The sequence below is a fragment of the Sinocyclocheilus grahami genome, unplaced genomic scaffold, assembly GCF_001515645.1.
Source record: "Sinocyclocheilus grahami isolate Dianchi unplaced genomic scaffold, SAMN03320097.WGS_v1.1 scaffold1145.1, whole genome shotgun sequence".
In the NCBI taxonomy this organism is placed as follows: Eukaryota; Metazoa; Chordata; class Actinopteri; order Cypriniformes; family Cyprinidae; genus Sinocyclocheilus; species Sinocyclocheilus grahami.
This window is the reverse complement of record NW_015506324.1, coordinates 192,035-219,491: the sequence shown is the minus strand read 5'-3', so window position 1 is coordinate 219,491 and position 27,457 is coordinate 192,035. Positions and strand designations below refer to the sequence as shown.

The window sequence follows — 27,457 nt, the reverse complement described above, 5'->3', positions numbered from 1 at the left end:
ACTTGGCTTGTTTCTCCTCTTTTTTATCTCTATGCACATACTTTTGATGGCGATGTTTTATCCTGTTGGACAGGCTTTGTTTGGTCTTGGTATCTCCTCTAGCAGCTTGTGTTTGTTTTATGGATTTCTGGCATGGGTCTTTAAACAAGTGATAATGTTTCACAATACGTACACACCTTAACCCGCGTATAGACGGGAGAGATGACACACAGACGTTTGCGTATGTTAAGACAGACATTAAAACATGCAGCATCCAAAACATAAATCCTTTTACATTTACCAAAATGTACAAATCCTTTAAGTGTTTATAGAATTCATGGAATAAAAAGTATGTTAATATAAACATACAAATGTATACTTTATATACTTTACTTTTTCTCACTATTAGCTAATACTATTGCATCAGTAAACTCCTAATTTGCTGCTTATTAATAGTTAGTAAGGTAGTTGTTCAGTTCGGGAATAAGGGATTTATAATATGGTCATGCAGAATAAAACATTGATACAGTATGTGTTTCAACTAGTTAATAGTAAAAGCTAAACTAACGTGTTACCATGAATTAGATGTTAGTCCCATTTGGATTCAGTTTGCAATTTTTTTTTCTTTTTTTTTCTGAATGTTTCATGAAAGTGAAGTGGTTCAAGAAAATGTATGCTTGTCTAAATAAGTCAAATGGTTTATGTTTTAGATCTGAAGACTTTTAAAAAATGTATTCAGACATTCAAAAACATACATGTACAGATATGTGGTCTGCATTGAAAGTATTAATGCAATGTCTTTAAAAAAACACAAAGTTAACATTTAAGTGTTCTCGTGTCTTTTTCATTTGCTTTTTGCAGTCCATTTAGACTTATAATAGAGAGTGGAGCCTTGTGGCTGTAAATTCTCCTGAAATGTCCTTGACAGCTGTAATTAATCAATTATGACAGTAGATTTGGAATGAGCAAAGCAATTAGAAGCATTGAAGTGATATTTGTGCACATTTCTGGACAGCTGACTGTTGTCATCTTTACGGCACTAAATTGCAATGAATTTCTCTTAAGGGGCATTATGATGATTCAAATCAGATCCTGATGAAGTATTCAGTAAAAAAGAGAGAAAAGGAAATAAGAGCAGATAAAATAGCATTTGACGTCTCATATGCAGTTACTGATAACTTATTCAAGATTCAGACCAGTTGTGTTTGGACTCCAGGCATCTAATGAATCCAGCTAGCCTCTTTTCCCAAATAAGGACACAAGACATGTATGAGACTCTCATTAGCATGTTTGGTGATCATGTGCATGTTACTTTACATTCCAAAAGCAGCAAATCAAGCCAGCTAATGTATGGTTTATTTTAAACAGGATCATGGAAAGTTCAGTTTATGCCTTATTGCGACTGCATGGCCTCTGAATTATAGAACTAAATTGCAATGAATTTCTCTTAAGGGGCATTATGATGATTCAAATCAGATCCTGATGAAGTATTCAGTAAAAAAGAGAGAAAAGGAAATAAGAGCAGATAAAATAGCATTTGACGTCTCATATGCAGTTACTGATAACTTATTCAAGATTCAGACCAGTTGTGTTTGGACTCCAGGCATCTAATGAATCCAGCTAGCCTCTTTTCCCAAATAAGGAGACAAGACATGTATGAGACTCTCATTAGCATGTTTGGTGATCATGTGCATGTTACTTTACATTCCAAAAGCAGCAAATCAAGCCAGCTAATGTATGGTTTATTTTAAACAGGATCATGGAAAGTTCAGTTTATGCCTTATTGCGACTGCATGGCCTCTGAATTATAGATAGCGTAATTCCTCAGCGACAATCTGTTGTTCTGTCAGCTCAGATCAGAGATGAACCACCTAACATCACACTCAGAGGTCAGAGTTGTGAAAGCCCACTGACTAACCTCATAATTAAAGCGAGAAATTAACCTCAGAAAACCCCAGAGAGCTGATGACAGTACAACTATAGTACTATATAACATTTCACAGCAGTTTTAGATCTTCATCACTCTCGCTGTCATTTATAAATGTTAAATAAGTTGAATGTTTTCAAGCTAATTGTTAACATGAAGTTAAGTAATATCGCTTTAGACAGTTTTTACATTTGGGATGCCCGTGGCGTGATGTGATATACTACATCTAAAATTATTTTAATCATCATTTGCTTATTCTTTTATCCATACAGCTTCTATGATGGCTAAATTAAAGACTAGATGGAATATTTTGTATTTTTTTTTTATTTGTCATTATTTGTCGATCCGCAGGGCCATTTAAAATGAACTGTTGAGGGCAAAAAAAAAAAAAGAAAAAAATGCATATAAGGCCCTGAGATGTACATATTCTGGTAACACTTTAGTATAGGGACCAATTCTCATGATTAACTAGTTGCTTATTAGCATGCCTATTTTTAACATACTGGCTGTTTAAAGGGGTCCTATTATGCTCTTTTACAAAGTCTTGATTTTGTTTTGGGGGTGTACTAGAACATGCTCTCATGCTTGGTGGTTCGAAAAACGCATTATTTTTCACATAATTTACATTATTAAAATACCTTTATCCCCAGCCTGGAACAAACGACTCTATTAGTTCCGGCTTTGATGAAGGTCCACCTTCTGAAAAACAAAATGTGTTGTGATTGGTTAGCTGTCCCAGTGCGTTGTGATTGGCGAACAGCTTAGATGGTGTTTCAGTACTGCCGCGCCCCTTGTTCAGTCTTTCAACAAAAGCTTTTGGCGAATCCGGCACTGTACTCCCTCGTGTTGTGGAAGCTGTCCTCAGTAAAATGCACAGCACACAATAGCAAATTGGGGTTATAATGCTCAGGGACAGAGTTAAAAAATAAATTGCAACCACTGTTTCCTGACATCATTCGCTTTCGGAAGCCCAAACAAAGACGTTTGGGCATGGAGGTGAAAAAAAACAGCGTTTCAGGCGGTCGCACACCGGACGAGAAGCGCAGCGTCACGTTGCGCCACGTCTTTAAAATTCGAATACATTATTTTCTGAGTGTAGGCACACCGGCGGCGCCGTTCGTTGTCTGTCCGCGGCGCCCAGCTACGTCATGTTGTACGTCTAGACATGCCTACAATTTGAAGCTACAGCACAGCAGCTCCTCTTCTTGGTTTTCTCTGATGCACTAACTCTGCAGCAGCACTTCTTCTTCATCGTCTCGTCTGATGCACTCACTCAACCAAGCGTTCTAACCACAACCTCCTTTCTAGATCTTTTTTATGCCCAAACATACACACTACACACTGACTAAAATTTAAAAAGTGAAAAAGCATAATAGGACCCCTTTAAATTTTAACCTAAAAAAAATAATGTTTCAACAAACCAAGTACATACAGTAACTTCTAAGGAATGGTTATTACCGTTGTTTGATATTCTTGACAGCTTTCTGTTGATTTCTCAGTTTTGAATATGCTTCTGAGGTGGCAGTAACACAAACTATAATGAACCTTCACAGCTTTGCATTCAGTATGCCAACTGTACGGATTTGGTTTTGTCAATCCACCAATAGTCCTTAAATGAATGGTAAGTGGTTTGGAGATGTGTATTTTGCTTTTGGAAACACATGCTCTTTATTAGCGCCAAGATTTTTTTTTTTAGACACAACTATTCCTTTTCTCTGCTTTCACAAATATCACAATAAGGCCTTTATTTGTGTATCATAGTGACAGAAGAGAAGTATTCGAAAAAGGCTGGTTTAAATTCCCTAGAGCTCTTGAGCATGTGGTAATGATTAACTTTTGATTCTTGATGTCTTTGTGCAATGCTTTAAGAACATAAGAAAATATGTTCTGCATGTATTTTTGTTTTTAATTCCAACTGGAGTTTTAATAGAAAGCATATTTGATACTGCATGGATATATCTTAGGTATCTTTTATTTCCAGTCAAATATGAATACTCATATAAATGAAATACTCAGAGCCATAAAAAACAAACACAATCACATCAGTATCTCAGGACCATGGCTTTTATTCTTTGCAGTGAATTTGGCTTTGTGAATTCAACTGCTTTGCCTTTCATTTTGGCTATAGTAATGTCACTGGCTATCCTTGGCATAAATATGAAAAAGCAAATAAATTGATATTGGCATATTAGAGTCTAATGTGATATTAGATGAAGAAGAAGATAAAGGCGCCCTGTTTTATAAGGACTCCTGTAAAGGCTGCACTTGCCCGTGGCCATCTTCTTACCGCCAGCAAATTAAGAGACTGCAAAAAGGTCACCTTACATACCAATCTCAGCCCTGAACAGACAGAGGTTCTCCTCCTTTGAACAAGAAAATCTACATAGTGTTCCCAGATCTGCCTGGTTAAAGCTACTTGATCCACATCCTCCTCCGCTGACTAAATTGGGCCAGTGGGTCGAAAGCAGTGGAGCCTTGTGAAAAAGAATCACTAGTTTGCATGACTGTGGGCAGTCTCTATCAATCAGAAACACAATGCTCAGAGGGAGAAACCAAGGCGTCGATATTCAGCAGAGCAGCCGAGTAGAACCGGTGTCTCAAGTAGTGACGGGAACCATTTTATTAAAATGGATCAAATGATACTTTGCCGTTCTTGCTGACAGTCATCTCATAACTGAAGTTTATGTTTATGTGATTTTGTTTATTCCTTCCAATGATACTTGGCAATATAATAACTTTGGCACCATGCAGCACACTCCACTCTCAAAATGTGTTTTTCAGATAGTCGAAAAACTGTGCTTCATGTGCTCAATCAAAGGGTTTTATTAGAGTAAAAAATGATTTCATTGTATTATTTTTTTTAAACTTAATTTAACTGTATTTATTTCATTTGAAAACCGATTGATCCTCTCCGACTTTATTTGTTAACAATTTTGAATACTCATATTTTATGTTTATGTGATTTTGCTTATTCTGCAGAATGATATTTAGCTGCATGCATATATATATATATATATATATATATACTGTACTTTTTTTTTTGTTCTAGATTCTAGTCCGACACTAATGATTCAAATATTATACACTTTACCTGTAAGATAACATGTATGTGTTCACTTCTTACAGTGAGTAAGATAAGACATCTTGAATGTTTTTTTTTTTTTTTCATTTTAAAACACATACAGCTGCAGGTCCAGAGCTGCGACTCTGATGCACAGGAATAAATATTCAAAACGAAGTCTCCTGTTTCTTTCTGAAAGCCTGAAGCCACTGCCTGCTCAGCTTGACCGCTGTGTGTTTGTGTGTGTATTTTAGCAGACGCAACGCCGCGTGACCTTTCACCTCCCGGACGGCTCTCAGGAGAGCTGCAGTGACAGCGGGCTTGGAGAGCAGGAGCCCAATAGCGGTGCCAGCACCACCCAGCCTCTGCCCTTGGGCTTCCCTCAGGAAGAGTACTATGAACAGACCTCACCGAACAGCCGCACTGAGGGTGACGGCAACTCTGACCCCGAGTCCAGTAAGTACTGACCGCTGTCCTTTACCAGCACATTTTCAGCAGCTGAGCGGGCAAAAGGCAGAGGACACAACTGTGTCAGCTTCCATGTAGCCAAGCCTGATAAACTGCCAAGCGATGTTTCTATATCACGTTTACACAGATTTATTAATTCTTTATCTATCTTTCTAGCACTTTGATTTATACACTATTGTTTAAAAGTTTGGGGTCTGTAAGATTTATATATATATGTTTGTTTGTTTGTTTGTTTTTTTAAAAAGAAAGAAGTCTCATATGCTCACAAAGGCAGCATTTATTTGATCAAAAGCAAAGTAAAAACACTAATATTCTGAAATATCCTTACAATTTAAAATAACTGCTTTTTAGTTGAATATGTTTTAAAATGTAATTTATTCCAGAGATGATAAAGCTAAATTTTCAGCAGCCATTACTCTGGTCTTCAGTGTCGCATGATCCTTCAGAAATCATTCCTGTGTATGATTCAGTGCCTGAAAAACATTTTTTATTTGAATTATTATCGATGTTGAAATCAATGAATATCAGTTAATATTTAATATTTTTTGTGAAAAAAGTTAATTTTTTTTCGTTTTTTTTTTATTTGATGAATAGAAAGTACAAAAGAACATTGTTTATTTGAAATAAAAATATTTTGTTACATTATGAATTATAAACATTATAAAATACTTTCTGACTCCAGACTTTTGAACTAGTGTGTGTAGATATTTCCACAGAAGTTTTGAGTTTCATGCTTCAAATCAATGGACATCCCGTTCAAGTGCTGTCCATTCATTTAGATCTGATCCAAGAAATCTCCATTTTTTTCCCTAGAAATATTTGATTTGGATTGTTTTCAGTCTGTGCTGGTGCAGGATCAGAAATGCACACAGTCTATAGGGCACATTGCTGCTAAGTGAACATTATGCTGCCCTCTGCAATAGTGCTTTGCGGAGCAAATAATGCTTGTTTAGGGAGGGTGTTTATTTGCTCAAGTTGTTATTGTTTAATGAGGCGCAAAAGAGCTAGTTAGTATTTACTGCCGGGCTACTCTATATTGCACGGCCATTAGTATGACCGACTGGTGTTTGTGAATGTAAGCTTGGTAGATCTTCTTCACCATGCGGCATATAAAGCAGTCTTTGTGTTTGATTCTCGCCGTAACCTGGGGATGTAAAGCCCTTGTATCTGAAATATCGTAGGACGGTCCAGTGCGGCTGGTGGATCCTTTGATTCCAGGGTTCATTTCGGCATCATCATGAGGAAACTGTGGGGGGACTGTGATCAGCACAGATCTCTTCATCTCTTTCTGGCTTACACATCAATAATATGGCTGAATTACCATAACATTATTCATGTAGTTTGAGGCAACACAAATTTGAGAAAAAAAGCACGGGAGTGAAATAAATTGGCTTGCGTACACCTGCAGATATTCTCTCTGTCTGGTCCATAAATGAGACAATTGCTCTGACTGTAGCTCAAATGTCTTTGGGTTCTGCACTGCAGCAGAGCTATGACACTCACAGTGTTGTGTAAGAGTGAACGCATTTCTTCAGCTCTACTCCTGCCAAGCTATTTACATACACATGATGGCCAGTCTTTGCTCTTAGATTAGCTGTTGTTGAACCGGCCTGCTGTCTATGATAACGCAACATGTTCTCTCAAACCGAGCCGTATCCATGCATTCAAATCCCTATTTTTCATATTAATATACTGTATATGTCTGATGAACTGGACAGTATTATTTTTCTATGCATGCAAACACATATCTCCATATAAAATGTTTTTGACACCCTATTTTTACTTTGTGTGTGTGTGTATAAAGAGACATTTATGTTTGTATATTATTTAATTATCTGTCTATATAATTCTTTTTAAATGAGCAGTATTTGTCTGGCACAAAAACAGTAAGTATATTGGGGCGACATAATTAAAATAATTAAGTGTAAATTTACACTAAACGCTAAGCTAAACAACAATGTCATTTATGCAAGTGAATTCAAAACAAGGCAATTTAACTAAATCTTTATTTCACTGTAAAAGGAAGATGTGAAATGACTTGTACAGTTTGAGTTTCATTTGAGTTTTGGGAACAACACTGAGTGATGATTCAACTAAATCACTGAACTATTGAACTGATCACTGATCTGTTGAAGATGAACCAGATGAATCATCCCTAAGCGATTTCAAGGGGTAGTTCTCCCAGAAATTATCATTCTGACATCATTTACTCACCCTCATGTCATTCCAAACCTCAAAGAGTTTAATTCATCTTTGAAACACTAAATGATTTCTGTCCCTCCACTAAAAGCCATTCCACAAAAATGTTCACGCTTCAAAAGGTTCATAAAGAGATCGCAAAATCAAACCACCAATCAAGGAGTTTAATCCAAGTCTTCTGAAGAAATATGATCCCTTTATATAATTAACAAGTTTAATTTAGGCTTTTATTCACATGTAAACACTGATCAGCACAAATACATAGAGCAAATGAAATATTGTCAACGGAAGCTAAAATGTTTATGTGCAACATAATTTGCTATATTTGATGTATTTGTGTTGATCAGAAATCTCTCATGTTTCTTTAAAAACCAGAAGCGTGGAATAAGCGTGAGCATCTTTTTCATTTGTGGGTAAACTGTCCCTTTAAGAGAGAGATCTTTTGTAAAACATGTTTGATTATTTGCTTTATGCACAATAAAATGTGACATAAAAATAGCATTTTGTCACACCACACTGCTACATTTTGTAAAACGTAATTTTTAGCTAGTTACTCCCCAACTGTAGTAGCAAGTTAACACGTAACCATTGACTTACATAGAATTTGTTTCCATACTATGGAAGTCATTGGCTGCCATCAACTGTTTGGTTACCAACATTCTTCAAAGTATATTCTTTTGTGTTCAACGGAAGAAAGAAATTCATACAGGTTTGTAACAACATGAGGATGAGTAACTGATGACAGAATGTTCGTTTTTGGGTTAATTTATTTCTTCTAGTAATGCAGTTTTGATGTTTGAAAATGTTACAGTAATTTTTTGTCTTAGGGCTATGTGCAGATTAGTATATTATTAATGTCATATTCCTGACGTGCACTGGATGGCTTGTACACCACAGTCCAAACACTAATAATTCCATATCTGACCTTGTAATTTTTTGTGTACTATTTTTCATACACTGAAAGATAACAACAGGCTTGGTAATGGGCCGCTCTTGTGCATCATCTTGTAGAAAGGAACAAACTATAACACTAGCAGTGATTTGCATATGCTAAGTGATTGCTCTGTGGCTCATTAATATTCTGAAATGGATGCATCTCAGGCTTCATAAAATCAGCCTTGTAAATGGAAGCACGACGTCTGTGTCATTTGGGAACGGGGTTAATTGGCAAAGTGGACACCTTTTTTTATTTTTTTGGTAATATATATTTTTCCCCTCTGTCTGGAAGCTAAATTGCTATCAGGTAATTCAGTTACAACAGACAGCAAATGATATACGAGAAATCCGAGAGGGAATTCTGAAGTCAATCTTATCGCACTGTTTCTTTTCACTTCAACTTCATCCGTTCAAGCAAACCATTCTTTGTACACAAAATCTATCATTTATTCTATTGTCAAAGCACAAGCTGAAAAACCTGAAAGCTTCCAAACTGACAGCCTCATGAATAAATATGAGCAATCCAACGCTGCTTAAAATGAAAAATACATCATGCACTTTTATCCCAAGATTATTTGCTGTTGTGCAAAAGCCAGATTGATCAAAATCATGTCATTTATTTATAATCAGCAGCACAAGAGCGGTTGGAGATGGCGTCAAACGGCAGAGAAAAGGCTGACGTCATCTCCTCGAGCGTGATGGGACCCCCAATGTGAGCTCGACGAGGACACAAGTCTCATTCGCTCCGCATTTCCTAGCCCAAAAGTTCACTGATAAAAGCTGACGCCGTGGTTGAGAGTTCAAATAGAGAGATAGTTGACAGACTCTGAGACTGTGAGAGGAGTGCATCGGAGGCGTAGGGAGCCCAAGACGGATTAGATATGGTTTTATCAATGAGCAGCAGGCAGCTGTAGCTGTGGCAATCGCTTATCTTGTCGTCTCAATTTGAAAAGAGTGAGAACAAGAGAGAGAGAGCCAGAGCAAGACGAAAGGGGGTTTGAGAGAAAGAACAGAGAGTACCGGTGGCAGACCCAAGGAAAAGGTGACGTGAAGCAGGTTTAGGCGCGGAAAGGTGGCCAGGCGAGATCTCGCGTGTCATCGTGGCTTGAGTAATAGCGAGTGGAAAAGCAGAGGATACGACTTTTTTAAAACAGCGTCTTTATTAGACCGCCCGCTTTCGAAATAAAGTTCATGTGACATTTATGTTAGTGTTATTTATGAGGCAGGAGGCCGTTCGTTTTATGGCTCCTTTTTGCCTTGCCTCCTCAGGCTTTCTTTATCAGACGGTCACCAGTACAGTTTGCAAATTTTTGCCACACTGTGCTCCGAGCGGCTCACATTTGCCACGGCCTCTGGCCGATTGGCTGAAGACTCCATTCTGCTGTTGCCGAATTAGCATGGACGTTGTTGTCTCTCTGCCACCACCCTGTGCTTCCCTCCTCCCAAACAGCTGGCAGAGGGAAAAGGGAACTTCTCATGCAATTAACATTTTTAAATCTCCGTTGTCCCTTCAGGCGGCCAAACCTTTGTACTTAACATCAAACAGTATTATGCATTAAACTGTATGTTTGGGATCAGCGCCGCCGTGGAATCCAGGTGGTTACGCGTTTGTTAAGCAAACAAACTTTTGCATTTTTTTCCAGTTTCAACGAATCATTTGGACACTCAGCGTGTAAAATACAATTATATTAAGCTTTGCCTTGAAAGTGTTGAGTCTTGTCTTTGTAAGGAGGTGAGTATTACACACTACAAAGCTAATTTGCCGTAATGGTGTGCTTCGTGATTGCATGAGTCACATTGTTTCCTTCCAAATAAGTCAGATGAATTACATAAGGGTTATTTATAGAGCTATACTCATGCAGCATTGCGGTGTGCTCTGATTTACATCCTTAATAACCCTCGCAGACGTTGGACTGGTGGAAAACTGGTAGCAATTGCATTATGTTTTGGCCACCAGGTGACTAATGGAAAAGAGCAGCCAATGAAGATGCTCGCAAACAAGCTGTGCTAAATGATTTTTATTTCTGTTTGCATTGCACATGTTTGCTGTTGTAGAAGACCGCTATTCGTGGTTAGATGTGATTCAGTTACTCGAAAAGTCAAAATGTCTAATAGTGTAGGCTACCAAAATCTATTTGGTCATGTGGTTTTATTATGACTGCCCTCATGAAGCAACACACTGCATGTGCATTACTGTTCAGGTACATTTCTGTGATGCATTACTCCAGTCTTCAGTGTTTCATTTTGCTTTTGAACGCAAAGGTTTTCTCATGTATCTACTGTGCAGTCTAACCAATTTAGTCTCAGGGAGTCTCCATTTTACCAGCTAATAGCATGTTGCCGCCGCGTCATTAGTAAAGTATTAGTCAGTGAGAGATTTCCTGATGTGTAGCATATGGCCTCATGTGACCAGCTTATGTCTTGCCTTTCTAAGATCTAATCTGATGTATAAAAAAAATTAACTCAAATAAACCAATCCATTTTATTAATTCTAAATATAATATGATTACAGTTTTAACAATGCCCATACACTTTCGGAGTAAGTTAATGTATACTTTCCCTAAGTGCATTCATGGGCAATTTTTGTTATCGTTTTCTAGCGCAGTGTTTAGAACTGAAACATGCATGGAGTTGGTTTAGCCTGAGATATTAAATGCTTGCTCGCTCTCTTTCACTTTGGCAGAGCATAGCTGTTATTGCTGTTAGTGATGCTAGGTTGGCCTTTTCGGATAATCTCAAGCGGAGCATGTAAAACAATGTTATAAACACAGCAGAAGTGATGGGATGCTGCGTCAAATGCATTTTCATTAAATCAGGCTGCCTATTATTTTATTCAGTTATCAGTAAAGAATGTGTAGTTTAATTACACTGCATTTTGTTTTCCATTTCCCAATCAGAATCCTCCCTGGAAATTGTGACTTTTTATAGGTGCAGATAGGGCTGCACGATAAATCGAAATGGAATCGAGATCGCGATTCGACAGAAGCCTCGATTGTCATGTGTATCTTTCAGTGAAGCACGGTTCTGTGATCAGCAGTAAATCTCCATCGAAAGGCCAGAGGGCGCTCTCGCGCTGAAACTCCAAATACGCCTCGCAGAAGAAACCCAGAAAATGGGTGAATAAACAGAAGATTCAACTGCTTTCACTGATTCAACGTGACTAATAAAAACACGACTATGGCAATATACGGTTTATTTGAGTTCTTATTATAATTTTAATTAAAATAAAGTATATTTATAATGCAATGCCTTTATCACTGCTTAAATACTATGTAATATGTTGTGTGCCTTACTCTGTGTAAGAAGCCACATCATCTCACAGAAGGATTTATTTCAAAGACTCGACTGATATTATGAAGTGAGTTTGGAGTAAAAATATGTTCAGATGCTTTCAGATGGAACAGCATTTACTTCACAGAGCCGTAGTTCACGGAGAAGCTATGCTGTCATTATCTCGAACGATTTCTTCAATTTCAGAATCGATTGCGATTTTTTTGCGTAACTTGTCAGTGAACTACGGCTATGTGTAGTAAATTCTGCTCCATCTGAAAGCACGTGATGATGATTTCCTGCTGATTACAGAACCGGCTTTTTTAACTAAATGCGCATGACAATCGCATTCGATTAATTGTGCAGCCCTAGGTGCAGAACATTCTTACATTCAAAAATATTTGCTAATTGCCACCAAGAGAACAGGCTGCATGACTGAAACTGTTCAATGTTGCTTTTGTTTCGATTTTGATATATCATGTCAGGTTTTAGTTTAAAAAAAAAATGACATTGTGAAATAATATCTGTGCTTCAGATGAAAACACATGTGTCAGTGACTGACTGCGAGTCTCTGGTTGATGTTGAGACATCCTGAAAAGCAAGCAGTTTTTGCCATTGTCCCTTTTTATCATAATAGCAATATTCTGACTTATTTAAGTGTAATATCTCACTCAGAATTGTAATATGACACAACTGCATCAAAGCAATGTCTGTATCTCAACCATCATAGCAAGTCATCTCATCCTCGGCCCAGCATGCATAAATGCTTGAGTCTAAAAGGAATGAAAACAGATGAAAAAGCTTTTTTTGCTTGCATGCTTGTTAAAGACCTTCCACGGGACACAAGTAATCATATTGGGACGGTCACTTGAACCAAACCATATTTGCAAAGTTGGCTTCTCTCAAGCTAAACAAATAACTGATTTTGTGCTGCAGGGTTTTGGCAGCTGCCGCATTAAGACCGAGTTAAATTAAACCGGCGGCAGTATGAATGTATACATTTTTAGTATTCTCATGCCAGTTTTGCCCTTTTTTCCTTTTCTGTCTTTGCCTGTTTCATGTCTGGCCCTGGTCAGGTGGGATTTGATTGGTTTCATCTGTTTATCCTTCATAGCCAAGAGGGTTTTAGAGAAGAGTTGACTCTTTGAGCTGATATTGAGGGGAACCTGTGTTTAGTCTACTTCAAATGCCATTGATAGTTGTCTTGGGGAGACAATGTATTGATCTGGAAAGTCAAGTCAAAGCACTAAAATCTCCTTTGTTTCCCTGGAAGAGTTAGGAATGTGTCATACAAGAAAGCTCCAGAACAGTGTGTTAAGCAGCTGTGTTTTGGGGATTGGAGGCAAAAATGAAATAAATAAATACATTTATACCTTATAAATATACTGTTGTTCATTGTTAATATGTGTTTGTTCTTAATACGTGTTCACTTATAGGCTACAACTTGAAATTGTAATATGTATTAGAAAAGGATTATAATTGAGAAAGATTAATAATAGTTTTGGTTGCACACTCATTCTGATTGCTTTTTTCTCACATTATCCACATACAGGGGATGATATAAATCAGGAGTCGCACCAAAATGAACCAAATGAATTCAAATATTTTAAATATTGCTCTTCTATGTGTTAATTCTGTCTATGTCTTCAAAATATCCTGCTGGTTTGAGTACACAGAGCGAATTTCTATAAGCTTTTATTGGTTTTGAAATCATCAGATTAGCTTTTTAATTAACATTCATAAAGGGGATTAAATAACTTTTTAATGAGGAGCAGATACCTTTTGCCGATAAAATATCCATAACTGCCTTCAATCCAACAGTCACTAAGAATATGTCCTTCAGGACGTTATTTGGAGACTCATTTGAAGTGTTTTGCGTATGAACGTGCGTTCTGAATGAAAACCCACCGCAGAACTCTCTGACTGGGATTTCAAAGGCTCTGACAATTAAAACAGCTATTCGGTGCTTGTTAGCATGTTCAGTAAGTCTCATGTCTGATTTGGAGGATGGATCAATAGCTGTCACGTTTGATTGCATCTCTAGATAAAGTATTCTGAACTCTGTGGGGGAACTTCAAACATCCAGCTCAAAAGCACTTGCTAACAACTGGCTATCAAGGCGATGTGTCTCATTTTTCTGACAAGTAATGTGATTCTGAAAATCGAAATCACCTGTTCTTGGAAAAAAAAAAAAAACGAAAAAGAAAGAAATACAGATTCACAAAGTAAAAGATAATTAAATATGCATGTGCTCTCTTCAATAGAAGTAATCCACACGCTAGCAGAATCGACAGGTTCTGAAGGTTTGATGGTGAATATTTCTTTCTAAAGGTTAGACCTCACTTTCAAAGTAAACTCCAACACTTTATAGGAATGTTATTGTCCACAATGTTCCAAATTTATTTTAAGCTGGACAGATTCATTTTAGACGTCTGTGTATTTCTATACAACTCATAGAATCAGAAATGAAGCAGAAAATTAAATCAGAAACTATTTTATTTTATAAAAAAAAATGAAATGTAATATTATCATATATTCAATTTTCTATACAATTTCAAATTTACATCATACATCAAAAAATTTAATAAAAGAATGATGGCATATTCAACTATTTATATTTTTCATAACCAAACTTGTTTTGTTTGTAAACTGAGTGTGTACTCATCCGTGACCAGTTGTGTCCAGAACATGGACAGGCTGCAAAGACACTTCTGTTCATGACACTTTGAGGCTTCATCATCTAAATGTCATTTTGATTACGTTTCTCCCAAATGGCATGATTTCAGGGGCACTTTCATGTATGGTTGCCAGAGAAATATGTAGAGCAGCTCATTATCAAAGCATTAAAATGCCAGGATGTATGTCTTGGATAAGCATCAATTTTTCATGCTCTTGATTCACTTTGTGAACAGGACCAGACTGCAGACTCCAGTTCCATCAATCAAACGCATTTTGTTAGAAGTCCATCATCCTTCAGAAACACTCGCCTCCTTGACGTCTACAGAATCCAGCCTGCTTGATTCGACATGGTGCAAGGGATAGGTACGAACAGCCTGCTGCCTCGTTCAGATGCAACAGGAAAACACAGAAAGCCACTGAAAAATTGATATGTTGATGTTTTATTAAATGCCATTTGTTACCAATAGCTTCAACAAGAATGTTTGTCTCTTATGCAAACAGTAAGTCCTAAAAACCTCAACACTGTCACATGGAGACTAAATATGAGCTTTAAAAATTGGTTGCATTATGTTGCCAAATGAAATTTAAGCATATTATATTTTTTACTTAATCTTAATTTGTATTAATTTCATTTATTTGTGTAGCAACGCTAATAGCAGTCTTTTTTATTTTTCAATTTGCTTAAAGAGCCCAAATTAAGCATATTTTATATTACTTATATATGACATTTTAACGCAAGTTATGCCCGATTATTTACCAGCGTCTAATGTTAGGACAGTTGTGTCTGCACAGAGAAGTGGGTCTCTAAATTATGCCACGGCGAATTGATTAAAATGCATGTCCTCACCTCTTTCTCATTTTTCATATGCAGACAGTGCCAAGGATAAAGATGGGCCTCAGATAGGATTATTGACCAAAATAACCGAGTGTCAATATATTCTTTTAAAGCTAAATAGACTCGGCATCTTAGGGGTTGTATTTTTGGTGACAGTAATTTTATTAACCCGTGTCATTTTTTGGTATCTCATTAATATACAGCTGAAGCCGTTTTAGATTAATATTAGTGCAAATCGTGTATTGCATATTGATGAAATGATGTGCAAATTCTTCTGTAAAGTAGGGCGTTTAATCTACCTACAGTATGAGGCATCTGGGCTATTTAGGATTGACATATTGAGAGAAAACCTTAAAACGTAGCTCGCTCCATTTCCAATTTATCAACAAGGAGAGTGAAACGCAGCTAATATGAGACCGATCGAATGTGAATAAGTAATCTTTTTTTTTTAGCTCCTAGTCCTTTATCTTCACACGGGTCAGTAGGATGTAATCTAGGCGCGTGTGCGTGTGCATGCAGGATCCGGATTACTCGGTGGCACGCTGTGGTCCGGTGATCAATGTGAGCTCTGATTCTTTGATAAATTGGTATTCTCAAACAAATGGATGACTTCAGAATGAGCTCGGGGCCAGTAACACAGACAGATGGAGTGTGGGAACAAGGGAGCTTTGCTGAGTGGAGGAAAAAGGATTTCATTTGGGACACACGGAGGATAGATTAGACTTGCCCTGGCAGGAAGTGTTTTGGGCTAACAAAATATGACAGGAGCTTTTGAGGGCTTGACACTGAACACGGAGGCCTGGCAGAGGCATAGCCTGTGCGCAGAAGAGCTGGTGCATTCATCACATTTGCCATGGTCAAGTTCACAGGCCATGCTGCTGCTACCCAGCATCTGTGGGACCTCCAGGCAGCGGAGCACCAGGAGGGTCAAGCAGTTGCCTGCCACTTTGCGCCGTCTGCGTCGGGACGAGCCACCGAAGTGCACCAGCCACGAGTGTCCCTGTGTCCTGATTCTTCTGCACACCTGCTTGGTTGCATTGATTTGCTCTCATTCCAGGCGGTCCTAACTCCCAGGGGTTTCAGCTGTTCAGCATCTGTCACGCCATGCAAAATTTTCCATATCGAACCAGATACTGTGTATAAATCTTTATTTACCATGTTCCTGCTCTCTAGTTAAAGCAAGATATACCTTGCTTGTGTTCTCTGATTAAGTTTCATCATGCTACCATGGGTACAAACACTGATTTAATCAAGATCTACAGTATGGAATTTTGCTGTTGTGGTAAAACACTAGCTTTACATCTGAGTCATAATTTTTAACTTTTCTGTAGAAAGAAAGAAAAGGAAGGAAGGAAGATTGGCAATAATAATACAAATAATAAAAAATACACTCACAACCTTTCGAGGATTACATGCCTATTTATATTATTTACATGTATGGTAATATTAATATACCAGCCTACTTGAAAAAGAATCTACATTTTATTTTAAAATGTACAAATAACAACCATCATAAAGTAGATCACATTATTCAAGTCCAAATTTAATTTATTTTAAATATATATATATATTTTTGTTTGTTTTGTTTTGTTCTGGGAATGTATATTGCCTTTTCATAGTATAGCTTAGTAAGTAAATATCTATCTATCTATCTATCTATCTATCTATCTATCTATCTATCTATCTATCTATCCTTTTCTTTCCTTTCAAATAATAATAATAATAATGATTTTATGGTGACTCATTTTATTTGCTTACGAAATGTTTAATGTAAAAAAAAAAAATAGCTTTTCACTTTAAATTATATGGCAAATCATACTTTTTACTTCCAAAAGCATGTAATTAATGTAATTTATAAATCTAATTTCATTTTAAAGTTAAACCTAACATAGTGTTTCCACTACAGTAGTAAAATGTCTATTGGTAAACCACTTTACTGGGTTTTACTGTTTTTTACTTTCTTTTTCTGTTAAAATCGTGAAACTTCTAGTGTGATTTCTAAAGCAGATCTGCAGCGGTTTTAACAGGGGCGCCGTGTGTGTCCTTGATTGTGTAGCTGGCTTAACTAGTTGGTCACAGCGGGAGGCAGATGTTGTCTTGCGGCATGGCCGTTCGCCTCTGCCACTTTGATGCCTGATGTCACTGTTCATGCAGGTGCACTGCTCTTCTGGGTTAACTCTCTCACTCTCTCACTCTCTCCCGGTCTCTCTCTCATGCCCGTGGTCAAAGCTGCAAGTGTCACACCAGGGGATATGCCCATTTTAGAGCCAGTGAGCTATAATAATTGATGATCAGACCTGCTGTCAGTGTAAAAATACAACTCCAAACGAGGCACGGCATACTAAGCATGGAAGCGCTGTTGCAAGCGAAGGAACAGGCGTGAGGACAGGGGAGGCCTATTGCACCAGCTGATGAGGGTTTTGTCCTTGAAATTGTAGATTTGCATTCTAGTGACGAGAGATGCTCCACTGATAATAGACGCCTTGATGCGCTTCAGCTCGTAGATCTCTTTTACACCTCCACACTCTACAGTTTCAGTTAATTATGCATGTATTTGTAGAGACACCGTGTCTCCAATGGCAACCCGCAGGTAAAGCCCATAAAGCAGGCCCCGTGTTTATCCAATGAAAGCCCGGACCCTTATTTTCAGCTTCATATTGCCATCTCATTTTTAAACTCAGCCGTGAAGAGGGTTTCATAAGTTAATAATGAGAGGAGCTGAAGGACCGAAAAACAGAAGCCAGCTGAGATTCATATCGGCAATGCGACGTCTTCAGCCGCCGAGCCGGGCTGATTTTTCAGCAAGACGCATTACGCCACGTTATGCTTCTGCTTAGCGCTAAATCAAAGCACACGTTTTTCAAACCGGCCTATCCTGTGACTAATCGTCCCATTAAGATCGCGAGTAGGCATTTCATTATGCCAAAGGTATTTTGAATTCATAATTCTTAACAAATACGGTGTACATGGTGTATCTAATTAGGCATTTTACACTCCATTTCTTAACAACACCGGTAAACACTCTTGAGCTTGGGAACTGGATCGCATATTTGGATCCCAGTGTGATGGTGCACACCTGTTCTTCCCCTGTCGGAGAAATACTGGGTAGCGGAGCAGAGTGTCTGATTGCAGCCGCCCGCGCAGAGCGGCGGGAGACACTTTTAATCATTCTCAGGAGTTTCGTGTCTCTCCCTTTTTGCCTGGGTGTCTGGGTATGCGTGGACATGGACCCCTTCCTCGCTCGGTGACGAGCAGCCTTTCGCTTTTTAGAATGATTATTCCCATTATTCCTCAACTTAACTGCCCATAGCCGCACGCTCCCTGAGTCACTTCCATCTGTTTTACCTTTCGGAGCATCTGTCATTGCTTGCAGGGACATCCACCTCTCGAGTCGGAGAGACATGAGGACATCTGTCCCAACAGACAGCCAATCAGGATGCAGCGAGCGTTCTGTTAACGCTCCGCTGGGCCCGGCGCCACGCTCGCGAGCATTCGACACGCTGTATCCAAGCAAATTGCATTCCTCAGTGAAGTTGGTGTTTCTAATTCTTCACTCACTGCCAGTTGTGCCGGCAGATAATTTGATAAGGCCTGTCATAATGGTGTTGGCGAATCCTGATAAATGTGTCTAATGTGGCTGTGAGTACGGGCTGGAAAAAGAATACCCAGGATTTCCTGATGAGGAGTGCGAGCCAGGAAGCATCCCTCGCTTTCAAGTTACCAGAAGGAGTGTTTGTCCCGTGGCACATTTCGAGCAGCACTGTATGTTTTAATGCGGTCATGTGGTTTATTATAAAAATCAGTCTCACAAATAGCTACACCAATTCACTCTCCATATTCTCCTACACAATGTCACTACATCACCTCCCCCTCTTCTGTTGGTGTACGATATACTGTGGGAATTCATTAGATTGGCATAACAGTGATGCATTCCTATTCCGATATACTGCTTTTTTGTTTTGCTTTTTTGTTCTCACGCATAATGTCCTCTCTATTAAAGGGGTTGTTCATCCATTCTGTCATCGTTTACTCACCTTCATGTATATGACTTATTGACTAAATTATTGTATACTAAATTAATCCAACTTTACTCTAAATTACAATACATAAAACCAAGATTAAAACCAAATTATTTATTTATTCTAAATAGCTAGTGTTATTATTATTATTACTGAAGAACATAGAGTTCTTGAACATTCTGGAATCCCAAAAATGAATCATGACTAATTCAATTAATATATCAATATTCTTTTCTGTTAATGAAACAAACAGCTTTGTCATAATTCCAATGAAAATATCGAAAATACTGGGCTTTCTGAATATTGTGTTGGTCAACGGAACTGCCTTCTAGTCATAAAGGTTGAGAATCACTGCTTTATTGTCATTTTGAAACACTCTGTTCCTATTCACTTTTATTTCATTTAGAAGAGAGTTGGGGATATAAAACAAAATCACCTTGTGGGTTTCACAGAATAAAGAAAGCAGTCTAGGGATCGATAGAGGAAAGAGGTCTAGGACGACAGGAGGATGAGTAAATTATGTCAGAATTTTTATTTTTTTGCATGAACTGTTCTTTGAAGTTTGTGCCCTAAGTCTTTCCATACTGAGGATGATTTCTCAGAATGGGGCTGTTTGGGAAACTGACCAAGCACTGACCTATGAATGCACAAAGCCACGGGTCCTCCATTCTCCCCCATCTACTTATGGTTTAATCTGTGTCAGATTTTCCCCTTCTGTTAAAATATGCTGTCTGTGGCTGCCAGTCTCTGTGAGAGTCTCTGCTTAATCCTCATGAATACATGACTTTGTGCGCATGAATAAATAAAAAGCTGCTTGGCGGGTAATTGAGGTGCCGTGCCACTAACAAACGAGGACACAATTTGTAAATGAGATATTCCCCCATCTAGCTCGACGATGATTTATATCAAATTAAACCATTTACTAAAATCATGCAAGAGGGCTTGGAAACCGTCTCCTTCTAGCACTTTTTTTCTCCCTGCTTATACAGAAACAGCAATTGCGAAATGTCCTTCAATTGCTCTGTATCGCTCTCAGTTGGTTAACCGTACATATGGAAATTAGATTTGTGGATCTTTTCATTCGCTTTTCCATTTTCTTCGTTTGTTGTATGCTTTCATCTCATATCTTTACATTAATGACAGACCCCTGGCTGTGCTGCATCCTATATGGCCTTGCAAAAGCGGTGCCTCTAGTCTAATTTCACACACAATAATAAAGCTATGATTGCTATGATTTCTTCAACTGAATACATCATTACATTCATGTACTTTTTACTACTATCCATACTTAGACATACAATGCCATAAACACATATTGAGGATTGAGAAGATCATACATGATAGCTGTAGAATTGGCCAGCAAACGCATAGGGGCAAATTCACTTAACAATCATGGCACAGATTATGTTTGCCCCATTGTGGTGTTCCCTGATTTGTGCAATTCCTTTAGCCCAGTAACTTTCCAACTTGGGTGCTTGGGGGGAGAAAAGTCTAAAAATAAGTAGAAATTACTATGTGCAGCACATCTAACAGCAATAGTGGGTAGAGAGCTGATGCGTTGTCAACAAAATCAATATTAGATATCTATATTATTAACATTTTGAAACATTTATTAAAGCCAATTATTAACATTTTGAAAGCACGTTGTCTATAATATCACAGCAAACATTTTTTTTAATTCTGCATACACATACTAACTTACTAACTTAGACATACTAACTGCATAAACATACTAACTTAAATACCGATATTTAATTTAAAACTTTAATTCCACAATAATGCATTGAATTGATCAGAAGTGACAGTAAAGACATTTCTAATGTTACAAAAGATTTCTATTTCAAATAAATGATGTTATTTTCAACTTTATATTCATCAAAGAATCCTGAAAAAAAAAATTGTATCACAGTTTCCAGTGTGTTTTCCAACTGTTTTTAACATTGATAATATGAAATGCTGCAATCAGCATATTAAAATGATTTCTGGAGGATCGTGTGACACTGAAGACTGGATAAAGTCCATCACAGGAATATATTTAGTTTTTAAATACTTTAAAACAGAAAACTGTTATTTTAAATTACATTTTACACTATTACTGTGTTACTGTATTTTTGATCAGCCTTGGTGAGAATAAAAGTTGTTTTCTTTAAAAAACAATCAAAAATCCTACCCCAAGCTGGTTTCATATTTTAGGAAGGGGTTCCCTAGCAAAGAGACCATCCTGTTGGGAGCCAAAATATTTAAGTTGGACACAAATAATTAATTCATAGCGAATTCTCTTTGGTGTTATTGGTTGCATCAGAAATGTCTCATACCTAGTCAGTCTAGAAAGCATCGTACTGGTCTGGAAAAATATCTCATTCCCTCTGAACGTTTCTTTAAAACACCTCTGTTCCATTCCATTTATTTATAGGATGTTCATTAGGCTCAATAATTTGCCTTAGCCTTAGCATTGTTACTAAAAAGAAGCGTAATGAGAAAACAGTTGATGAGCCAGACATCCTCTCTCTTGCTTGTGGGAGACCTCAAGGCAACAAAGGAAGTGCTAACTCCAGATAAACCTAACACAGCAATGTAAGGCAGATAACACGGTTAACCTAAAGCAAAACGGCTTATCTTTGGGAAAACACACCTGTGGTAAGCAGTGAAATGTTTAAAGCGCTGCTGCGAGTACATTTAAGGTGGAGACTTGCAGTGGCATTATGCCCATGGCCAGAATCCACTAAATAAATGATTTCAAGTCGACAGAGAAGCACGCTGCGTCTCTGATGTGGTTTGAAACAGTGACATCTTGTCAGTGAGGTGAAATATTCGCCGGTCGGTGGGTTCCTCAGGTAACTGTGCCAAACACACAACAGAGCCGCTTTGGCGTCAGATTTCTTCTCGGGAAATGTTTTCCATTAAAGCCGCAAATGTTCGTTCGCCGTGGCATCATTAAACAAAGCGGGAATGTGGTGTAAAAGTGCATGGGATATCACAGGATACTCCTCGCTCGCAGCTTTGTGCCCGGTGTTGCCAAAGTCTACACACAGCGAGAATCCCTGATTACGCCGCACGCTCCAGGCCTGGAGAAGAATAGCGTGGCAGGGGAGACAATATAAACCTCGTCGGCTGTTATGTGTTTAAATGACTGCCATCACCAGAGGATGAAATAATCAAAGCTAAATATAAAAGGATATCACCTCGTCGCTGTCAGCCGCCACTCTGCTACACATTTTGTAGTGTTCGATATCCCACAAAAGCATCTCTTGAAGAAAGCGGCATTGATTTCACAGGTCCTGTTCCATCCTCGTGCCCTTGTGCCTAGTGCTTGACCCACTTATTTTCTCATCTTTCCTTGCTGCCTCATGAGGGTTATGCTTGCCTACTGCTTTTCCCATTACAAAGTGGACGCCTGCCAAGTATCCTGTACAGCCTCTCTCCGAATGAGTTAGGTGATACCAGCTCAGTTAGTCAACATCATAAATCACCAGACAAATTGACATATGTGCCACAGGAGAGCGGATCCTTAAAGGAGGCTGAAGACCACATGCAGCTACAGAACCTCACGATCGTCACGGCGGCGAATAAATATTGACAAAGCATTAAGTTAAGATATAGCATCAAGCGTGGCATTTAGCCGATCTCGAGTGGATTGCTCTTAAATACATTAGGAGTGCAATCGCCGCCTCTTCTAATACGCATGGGTATTTCTAGGCTTCCAGCTGCAGTAATGCACCGCTTCCGACCCCTCCTTTTCTTTAACGATGTCCTAATTTCATGTAAGGACATGATTTACGCGCCAAAATTATTCATGCACTGCTCTGGGTCAGATTCCCTTGCTTTCTTTTTCCAATAAAAATAAAACACAAGAGGTGACTCTTAATCGTCTGGAAATGGCCCATTAGAGCGATTACCTGTCTGCCAATAAATGCAGTTCTCTGGGCTCGAACTTCCCAAAGCTCATTTTCCATTGTGTGTAGATACTTCAGAATAGCGTGAGATTTCGTCCTGAGCACAATAACGCACCCAAATATATTGTTGTTTTATAGGCTTGTTACACGGTTATGGCTTACAGTGTTGCGCAGTGAACACACAAGTAACAAGACACTGGAAACAGTATTTTAAACAAAATATGCTTTGGACATTAAAAAATACTAAAAATTAATAAAATAAATAAAAAATAAAAATAGAAGAAAATAAATTGACATTTTAAATAAATAAAATGTATTCAATTAATTTGGTTATCTCTTGAATGCGTTTAAGATATAATGCTAAGTCCCTCTGAAGGCTGCAGATAAATTCGTAAAAGGTCCAATGGTTGGCTTGGGGCAGGAGAGATTCCTTTATATATTCCTTGATTATCTCTTCTAAGCTGTGTCCTTTCAGGACATTCAAGAGGATGGGTTTGACTGGCACAGAAGAGACATGGATTTTCATATCTCTTTTCATTGTGAAAGCAAAAGGGCCCTATAAAGGCAGTTTAGAATTGTAAATGCAAACATCTCAGCAAGTTACGCAAGTGATTGAACTGACTTGCATTGGTATGCAAATAGTAAGGCTGTCAATCAATTAAAAATGTTAATCAAATTCATTACTTTATTATAATACGTGGTTTAATTAATCATATTAATCACAGTTAATTGCATGTAGCAATATTTGCTGAAGAAAAGCCCGAAATGAAGATTATTCATTAATTCATTGTTGTGGCAGATGAGTAAATCATTGAATGAATATTACAAAAACTGCTTCTTATGCTTGTGTAATTATAAAACATCAAAACTATGGGGTCAGTAGGTGTTTTGTTTTGTGAAGGATGTATTAAATTGATCAAAAGTGACTGTAAATACATTTATAATGTTACAAAAGATTTATATGTATGATAAATTATATAAGATAAGATCAGTTATATATAAGATAAATTAAAATGTTTCTTTTGATCTGCACAAGTCCTGAACACTGATTTAACATTAATAATAATGCCTTTTTTTAATGATTTCTGGCTGATCATGTGACACTGAAGACTGGAGTAATGATGCTGAAAATTCAGCTTTACCTTTACATTTAAACTATATTAAAATTATGTAACTATTGTAATAATATTTCACAATATTGCTGTTGTTTGCTGTATTTTTGATCAAATAAATGCAACCTTAGTGAGCATAAGAGTCTTCTTTTTAAATCATTGAATGAATATTACAAAAACTGCTTCTTATGCTTGTGTAATTATAAAACATCAAAACTATGGGGTCAGTAGGTGTTTTGTTTTGTGAAGGATGTATTAAATTGATCAAAAGTGACTGTAAATACATTTATAATGTTACAAAAGATTTATATGTATGATAAATTATATAAGATAAGATCAGTTATATATAAGATAAATTAAAATGTTTCTTTTGATCTGCACAAGTCCTGAACACTGATTTAACATTAATAATAATGCCTTTTTTTAATGATTTCTGGCTGATCATGTGACACTGAAGACTGGAGTAATGATGCTGAAAATTCAGTTTTACCTTTACATTTAAACTATATTAAAATTATGTAACTATTGTAATAATATTTCACAATATTGCTGTTGTTTGCTGTATTTTTGATCAAATAAATGCAACCTTAGTGAGCATAAGAGTCTTCTTTTAAAAAAAAACATTTAAAAATCTTACCGACTAATAGCGAAAGCATGTAAAAGATTAAATCTCTTGAACTATGTCCAAAAAGTGACCAGTGTAAGTATAAAATTCAGAAGAAATACAGCACAATTAACAGGCTCCTGTCTATAAAATTAAGACAAAGTATAATTAATAGTCACCATAAGCAACAATGCCAATAATTAATTGAAACCAGCAGTTACAGAGAGAGAAACTGATTTGTTCTGCATCGCACCCATGGATAAGTCAATGCAGGGGTGTAATAGGGCAGAAGTATGGGATAATTGTTGTCTGAATGTACGGTTCCCTAGTACAGCACAGAAAAGCAAACCCATTTGCCTTCCCACAGTGATCACGATGCTTTTCATCCACACAGTATATACCAAAACATGTTTAAAAGCTCATATTCTGAAGAGGCCATTTGCGAAAGAAGTAATATGCATATATGAATATAATAATCAACTTAAAGAAACATTCTCAAACTCTAATCAAAGTGTGTGTAGCAATCTTAAAAGTGGTGATTCTTTGTATGGCGCTTGTGAAATCCTTTCTCTGTGATCTATTCATTGCAATGGGATTTGCATTTGGATTTGAGCAGGATTTTAGTAAAGAGTATGATCGCTCGCTTTGCTGGTTAAATGTTTAAAGAAGACATGCGATTTGAGTTGGTGCCGAGCTCATCAATATGAAATTGGTGCAGAGCTGAGAGGGGAAAAAAAATAGAATGAGACAGTTTTGCCTTCCCACAGTGATCACGATGCTTTTCATCCACACAGTATATACCAAAACATGTTTAAAAGCTCATATTCTGAAGAGGCCATTTGCGAAAGAAGTAATATGCATATATGAATATAATAATCAACTTAAAGAAACATTCTCAAACTCTACTCAAAGTGTGTGTAGCAATCTTAAAAGTGGTGATTCTTTGTATGGCGCTTGTGAAATCCTTTCTCTGTGATCTATTCATTGCAATGGGATTTGCATTTGGATTTGAGCAGGATTTTAGTAAAGAGTATGATCGCTCGCTTTGCTGGTTAAATGTTTAAAGAAGACATGCGATTTGAGTTGGTGCCGAGCTCATCAATATGAAATTGGTGCAGAGCTGAGAGGGGGAAAAAAATAGAATGAGACAGTCTGACACACCTCCCTTCCAAATCCAGACTCAATCCATTTTCTGAATCCTCCACCTGTCAAGATTAGAAATTGTGTGGAGACAAAACTTCTTACATGGATTTTGGCTTGCCTTTGAACGTGACGTTTGTGAAGGAGAGAGACGAGAGGAAAAATAAGAGTTCATCTGTTCAATGATATCATGCTTCCTATTTTGATTCCACTGGGCATATGGATGTACTGAAAAAGTCAAAAATTGGCAACCAAGCGTGAGTTTTATGAATGTGTTTTTTTATATATATATACAAGCTTAAAGTTAACTGAAATTGGGCTGAGATTTCTATTTCTATTTCTATTAGTTAAAGCTAGCTAAGTTTCCACTAATAAAAATATTTAAGTTGAGATTACATGATAATTTTAAGTGAATGTACAAGTTATTTCACTCAAGTATTTCAAGGTAAAATCAATAAAAATGTACGAGTAAAAAATGGTTTGCTTAAAAGTTTTTTGTGTGTGATTTTTGCCAACTTTTAAGTCCTGAACACTGATTTAACATTAATAATAATGCCTTTTTTTAATGATTTCTGGCTGATCATGTGACACTGAAGACTGGAGTAATGATGCTGAAAATTCAGTTTTACCTTTACATTTAAACTATATTAAAATTATGTAACTATTGTAATAATATTTCACAATATTGCTGTTGTTTGCTGTATTTTTGATCAAATAAATGCAACCTTAGTGAGCATAAGAGTCTTCTTTTAAAAAAAAACATTTAAAAATCTTACCGACTAATAGCGAAAGCATGTAAAAGATTAAATCTCTTGAACTATGTCCAAAAAGTGACCAGTGTAAGTATAAAATTCAGAAGAAATACAGCACAATTAACAGGCTCCTGTCTATAAAATTAAGACAAAGTATAATTAATAGTCACCATAAGCAACAATGCCAATAATTAATTGAAACCAGCAGTTACAGAGAGAGAAACTGATTTGTTCTGCATCGCACCCATGGATAAGTCAATGCAGGGGTGTAATAGGGCAGAAGTATGGGATAATTGTTGTCTGAATGTACGGTTCCCTAGTACAGCACAGAAAAGCAAACCCATTTGCCTTCCCACAGTTATCACGATGCTTTTCATCCACACAGTATATACCAAAACATGTTTAAAAGCTCATATTCTGAAGAGGCCATTTGCGAAAGAAGTAATATGCATATATGAATATAATAATCAACTTAAAGAAACATTCTCAAACTCTACTCAAAGTGTGTGTAGCAATCTTAAAAGTGGTGATTCTTTGTATGGCGCTTGTGAAATCCTTTCTCTGTGATCTATTCATTGCAATG

General features: G+C 37.3%; 1 protein-coding gene across 1 annotated transcript in view; it reads left to right on the top strand.

The window, feature by feature from the left end:
- The window catches only part of pcdh11 (protocadherin 11), a 105,945-nt gene extending 100,511 nt beyond the window's left edge, over nucleotides 1–5,434 (top strand). The window contains exon 5 of the mRNA XM_016252967.1: nucleotides 5,222–5,434. Within this exon, the coding sequence (XP_016108453.1) occupies nucleotides 5,222–5,434 (213 nt within the window). The remainder of the gene's footprint in view (nucleotides 1–5,221) is intronic.
- Nucleotides 5,435–27,457: the final 22,023 nt, after the last annotated feature.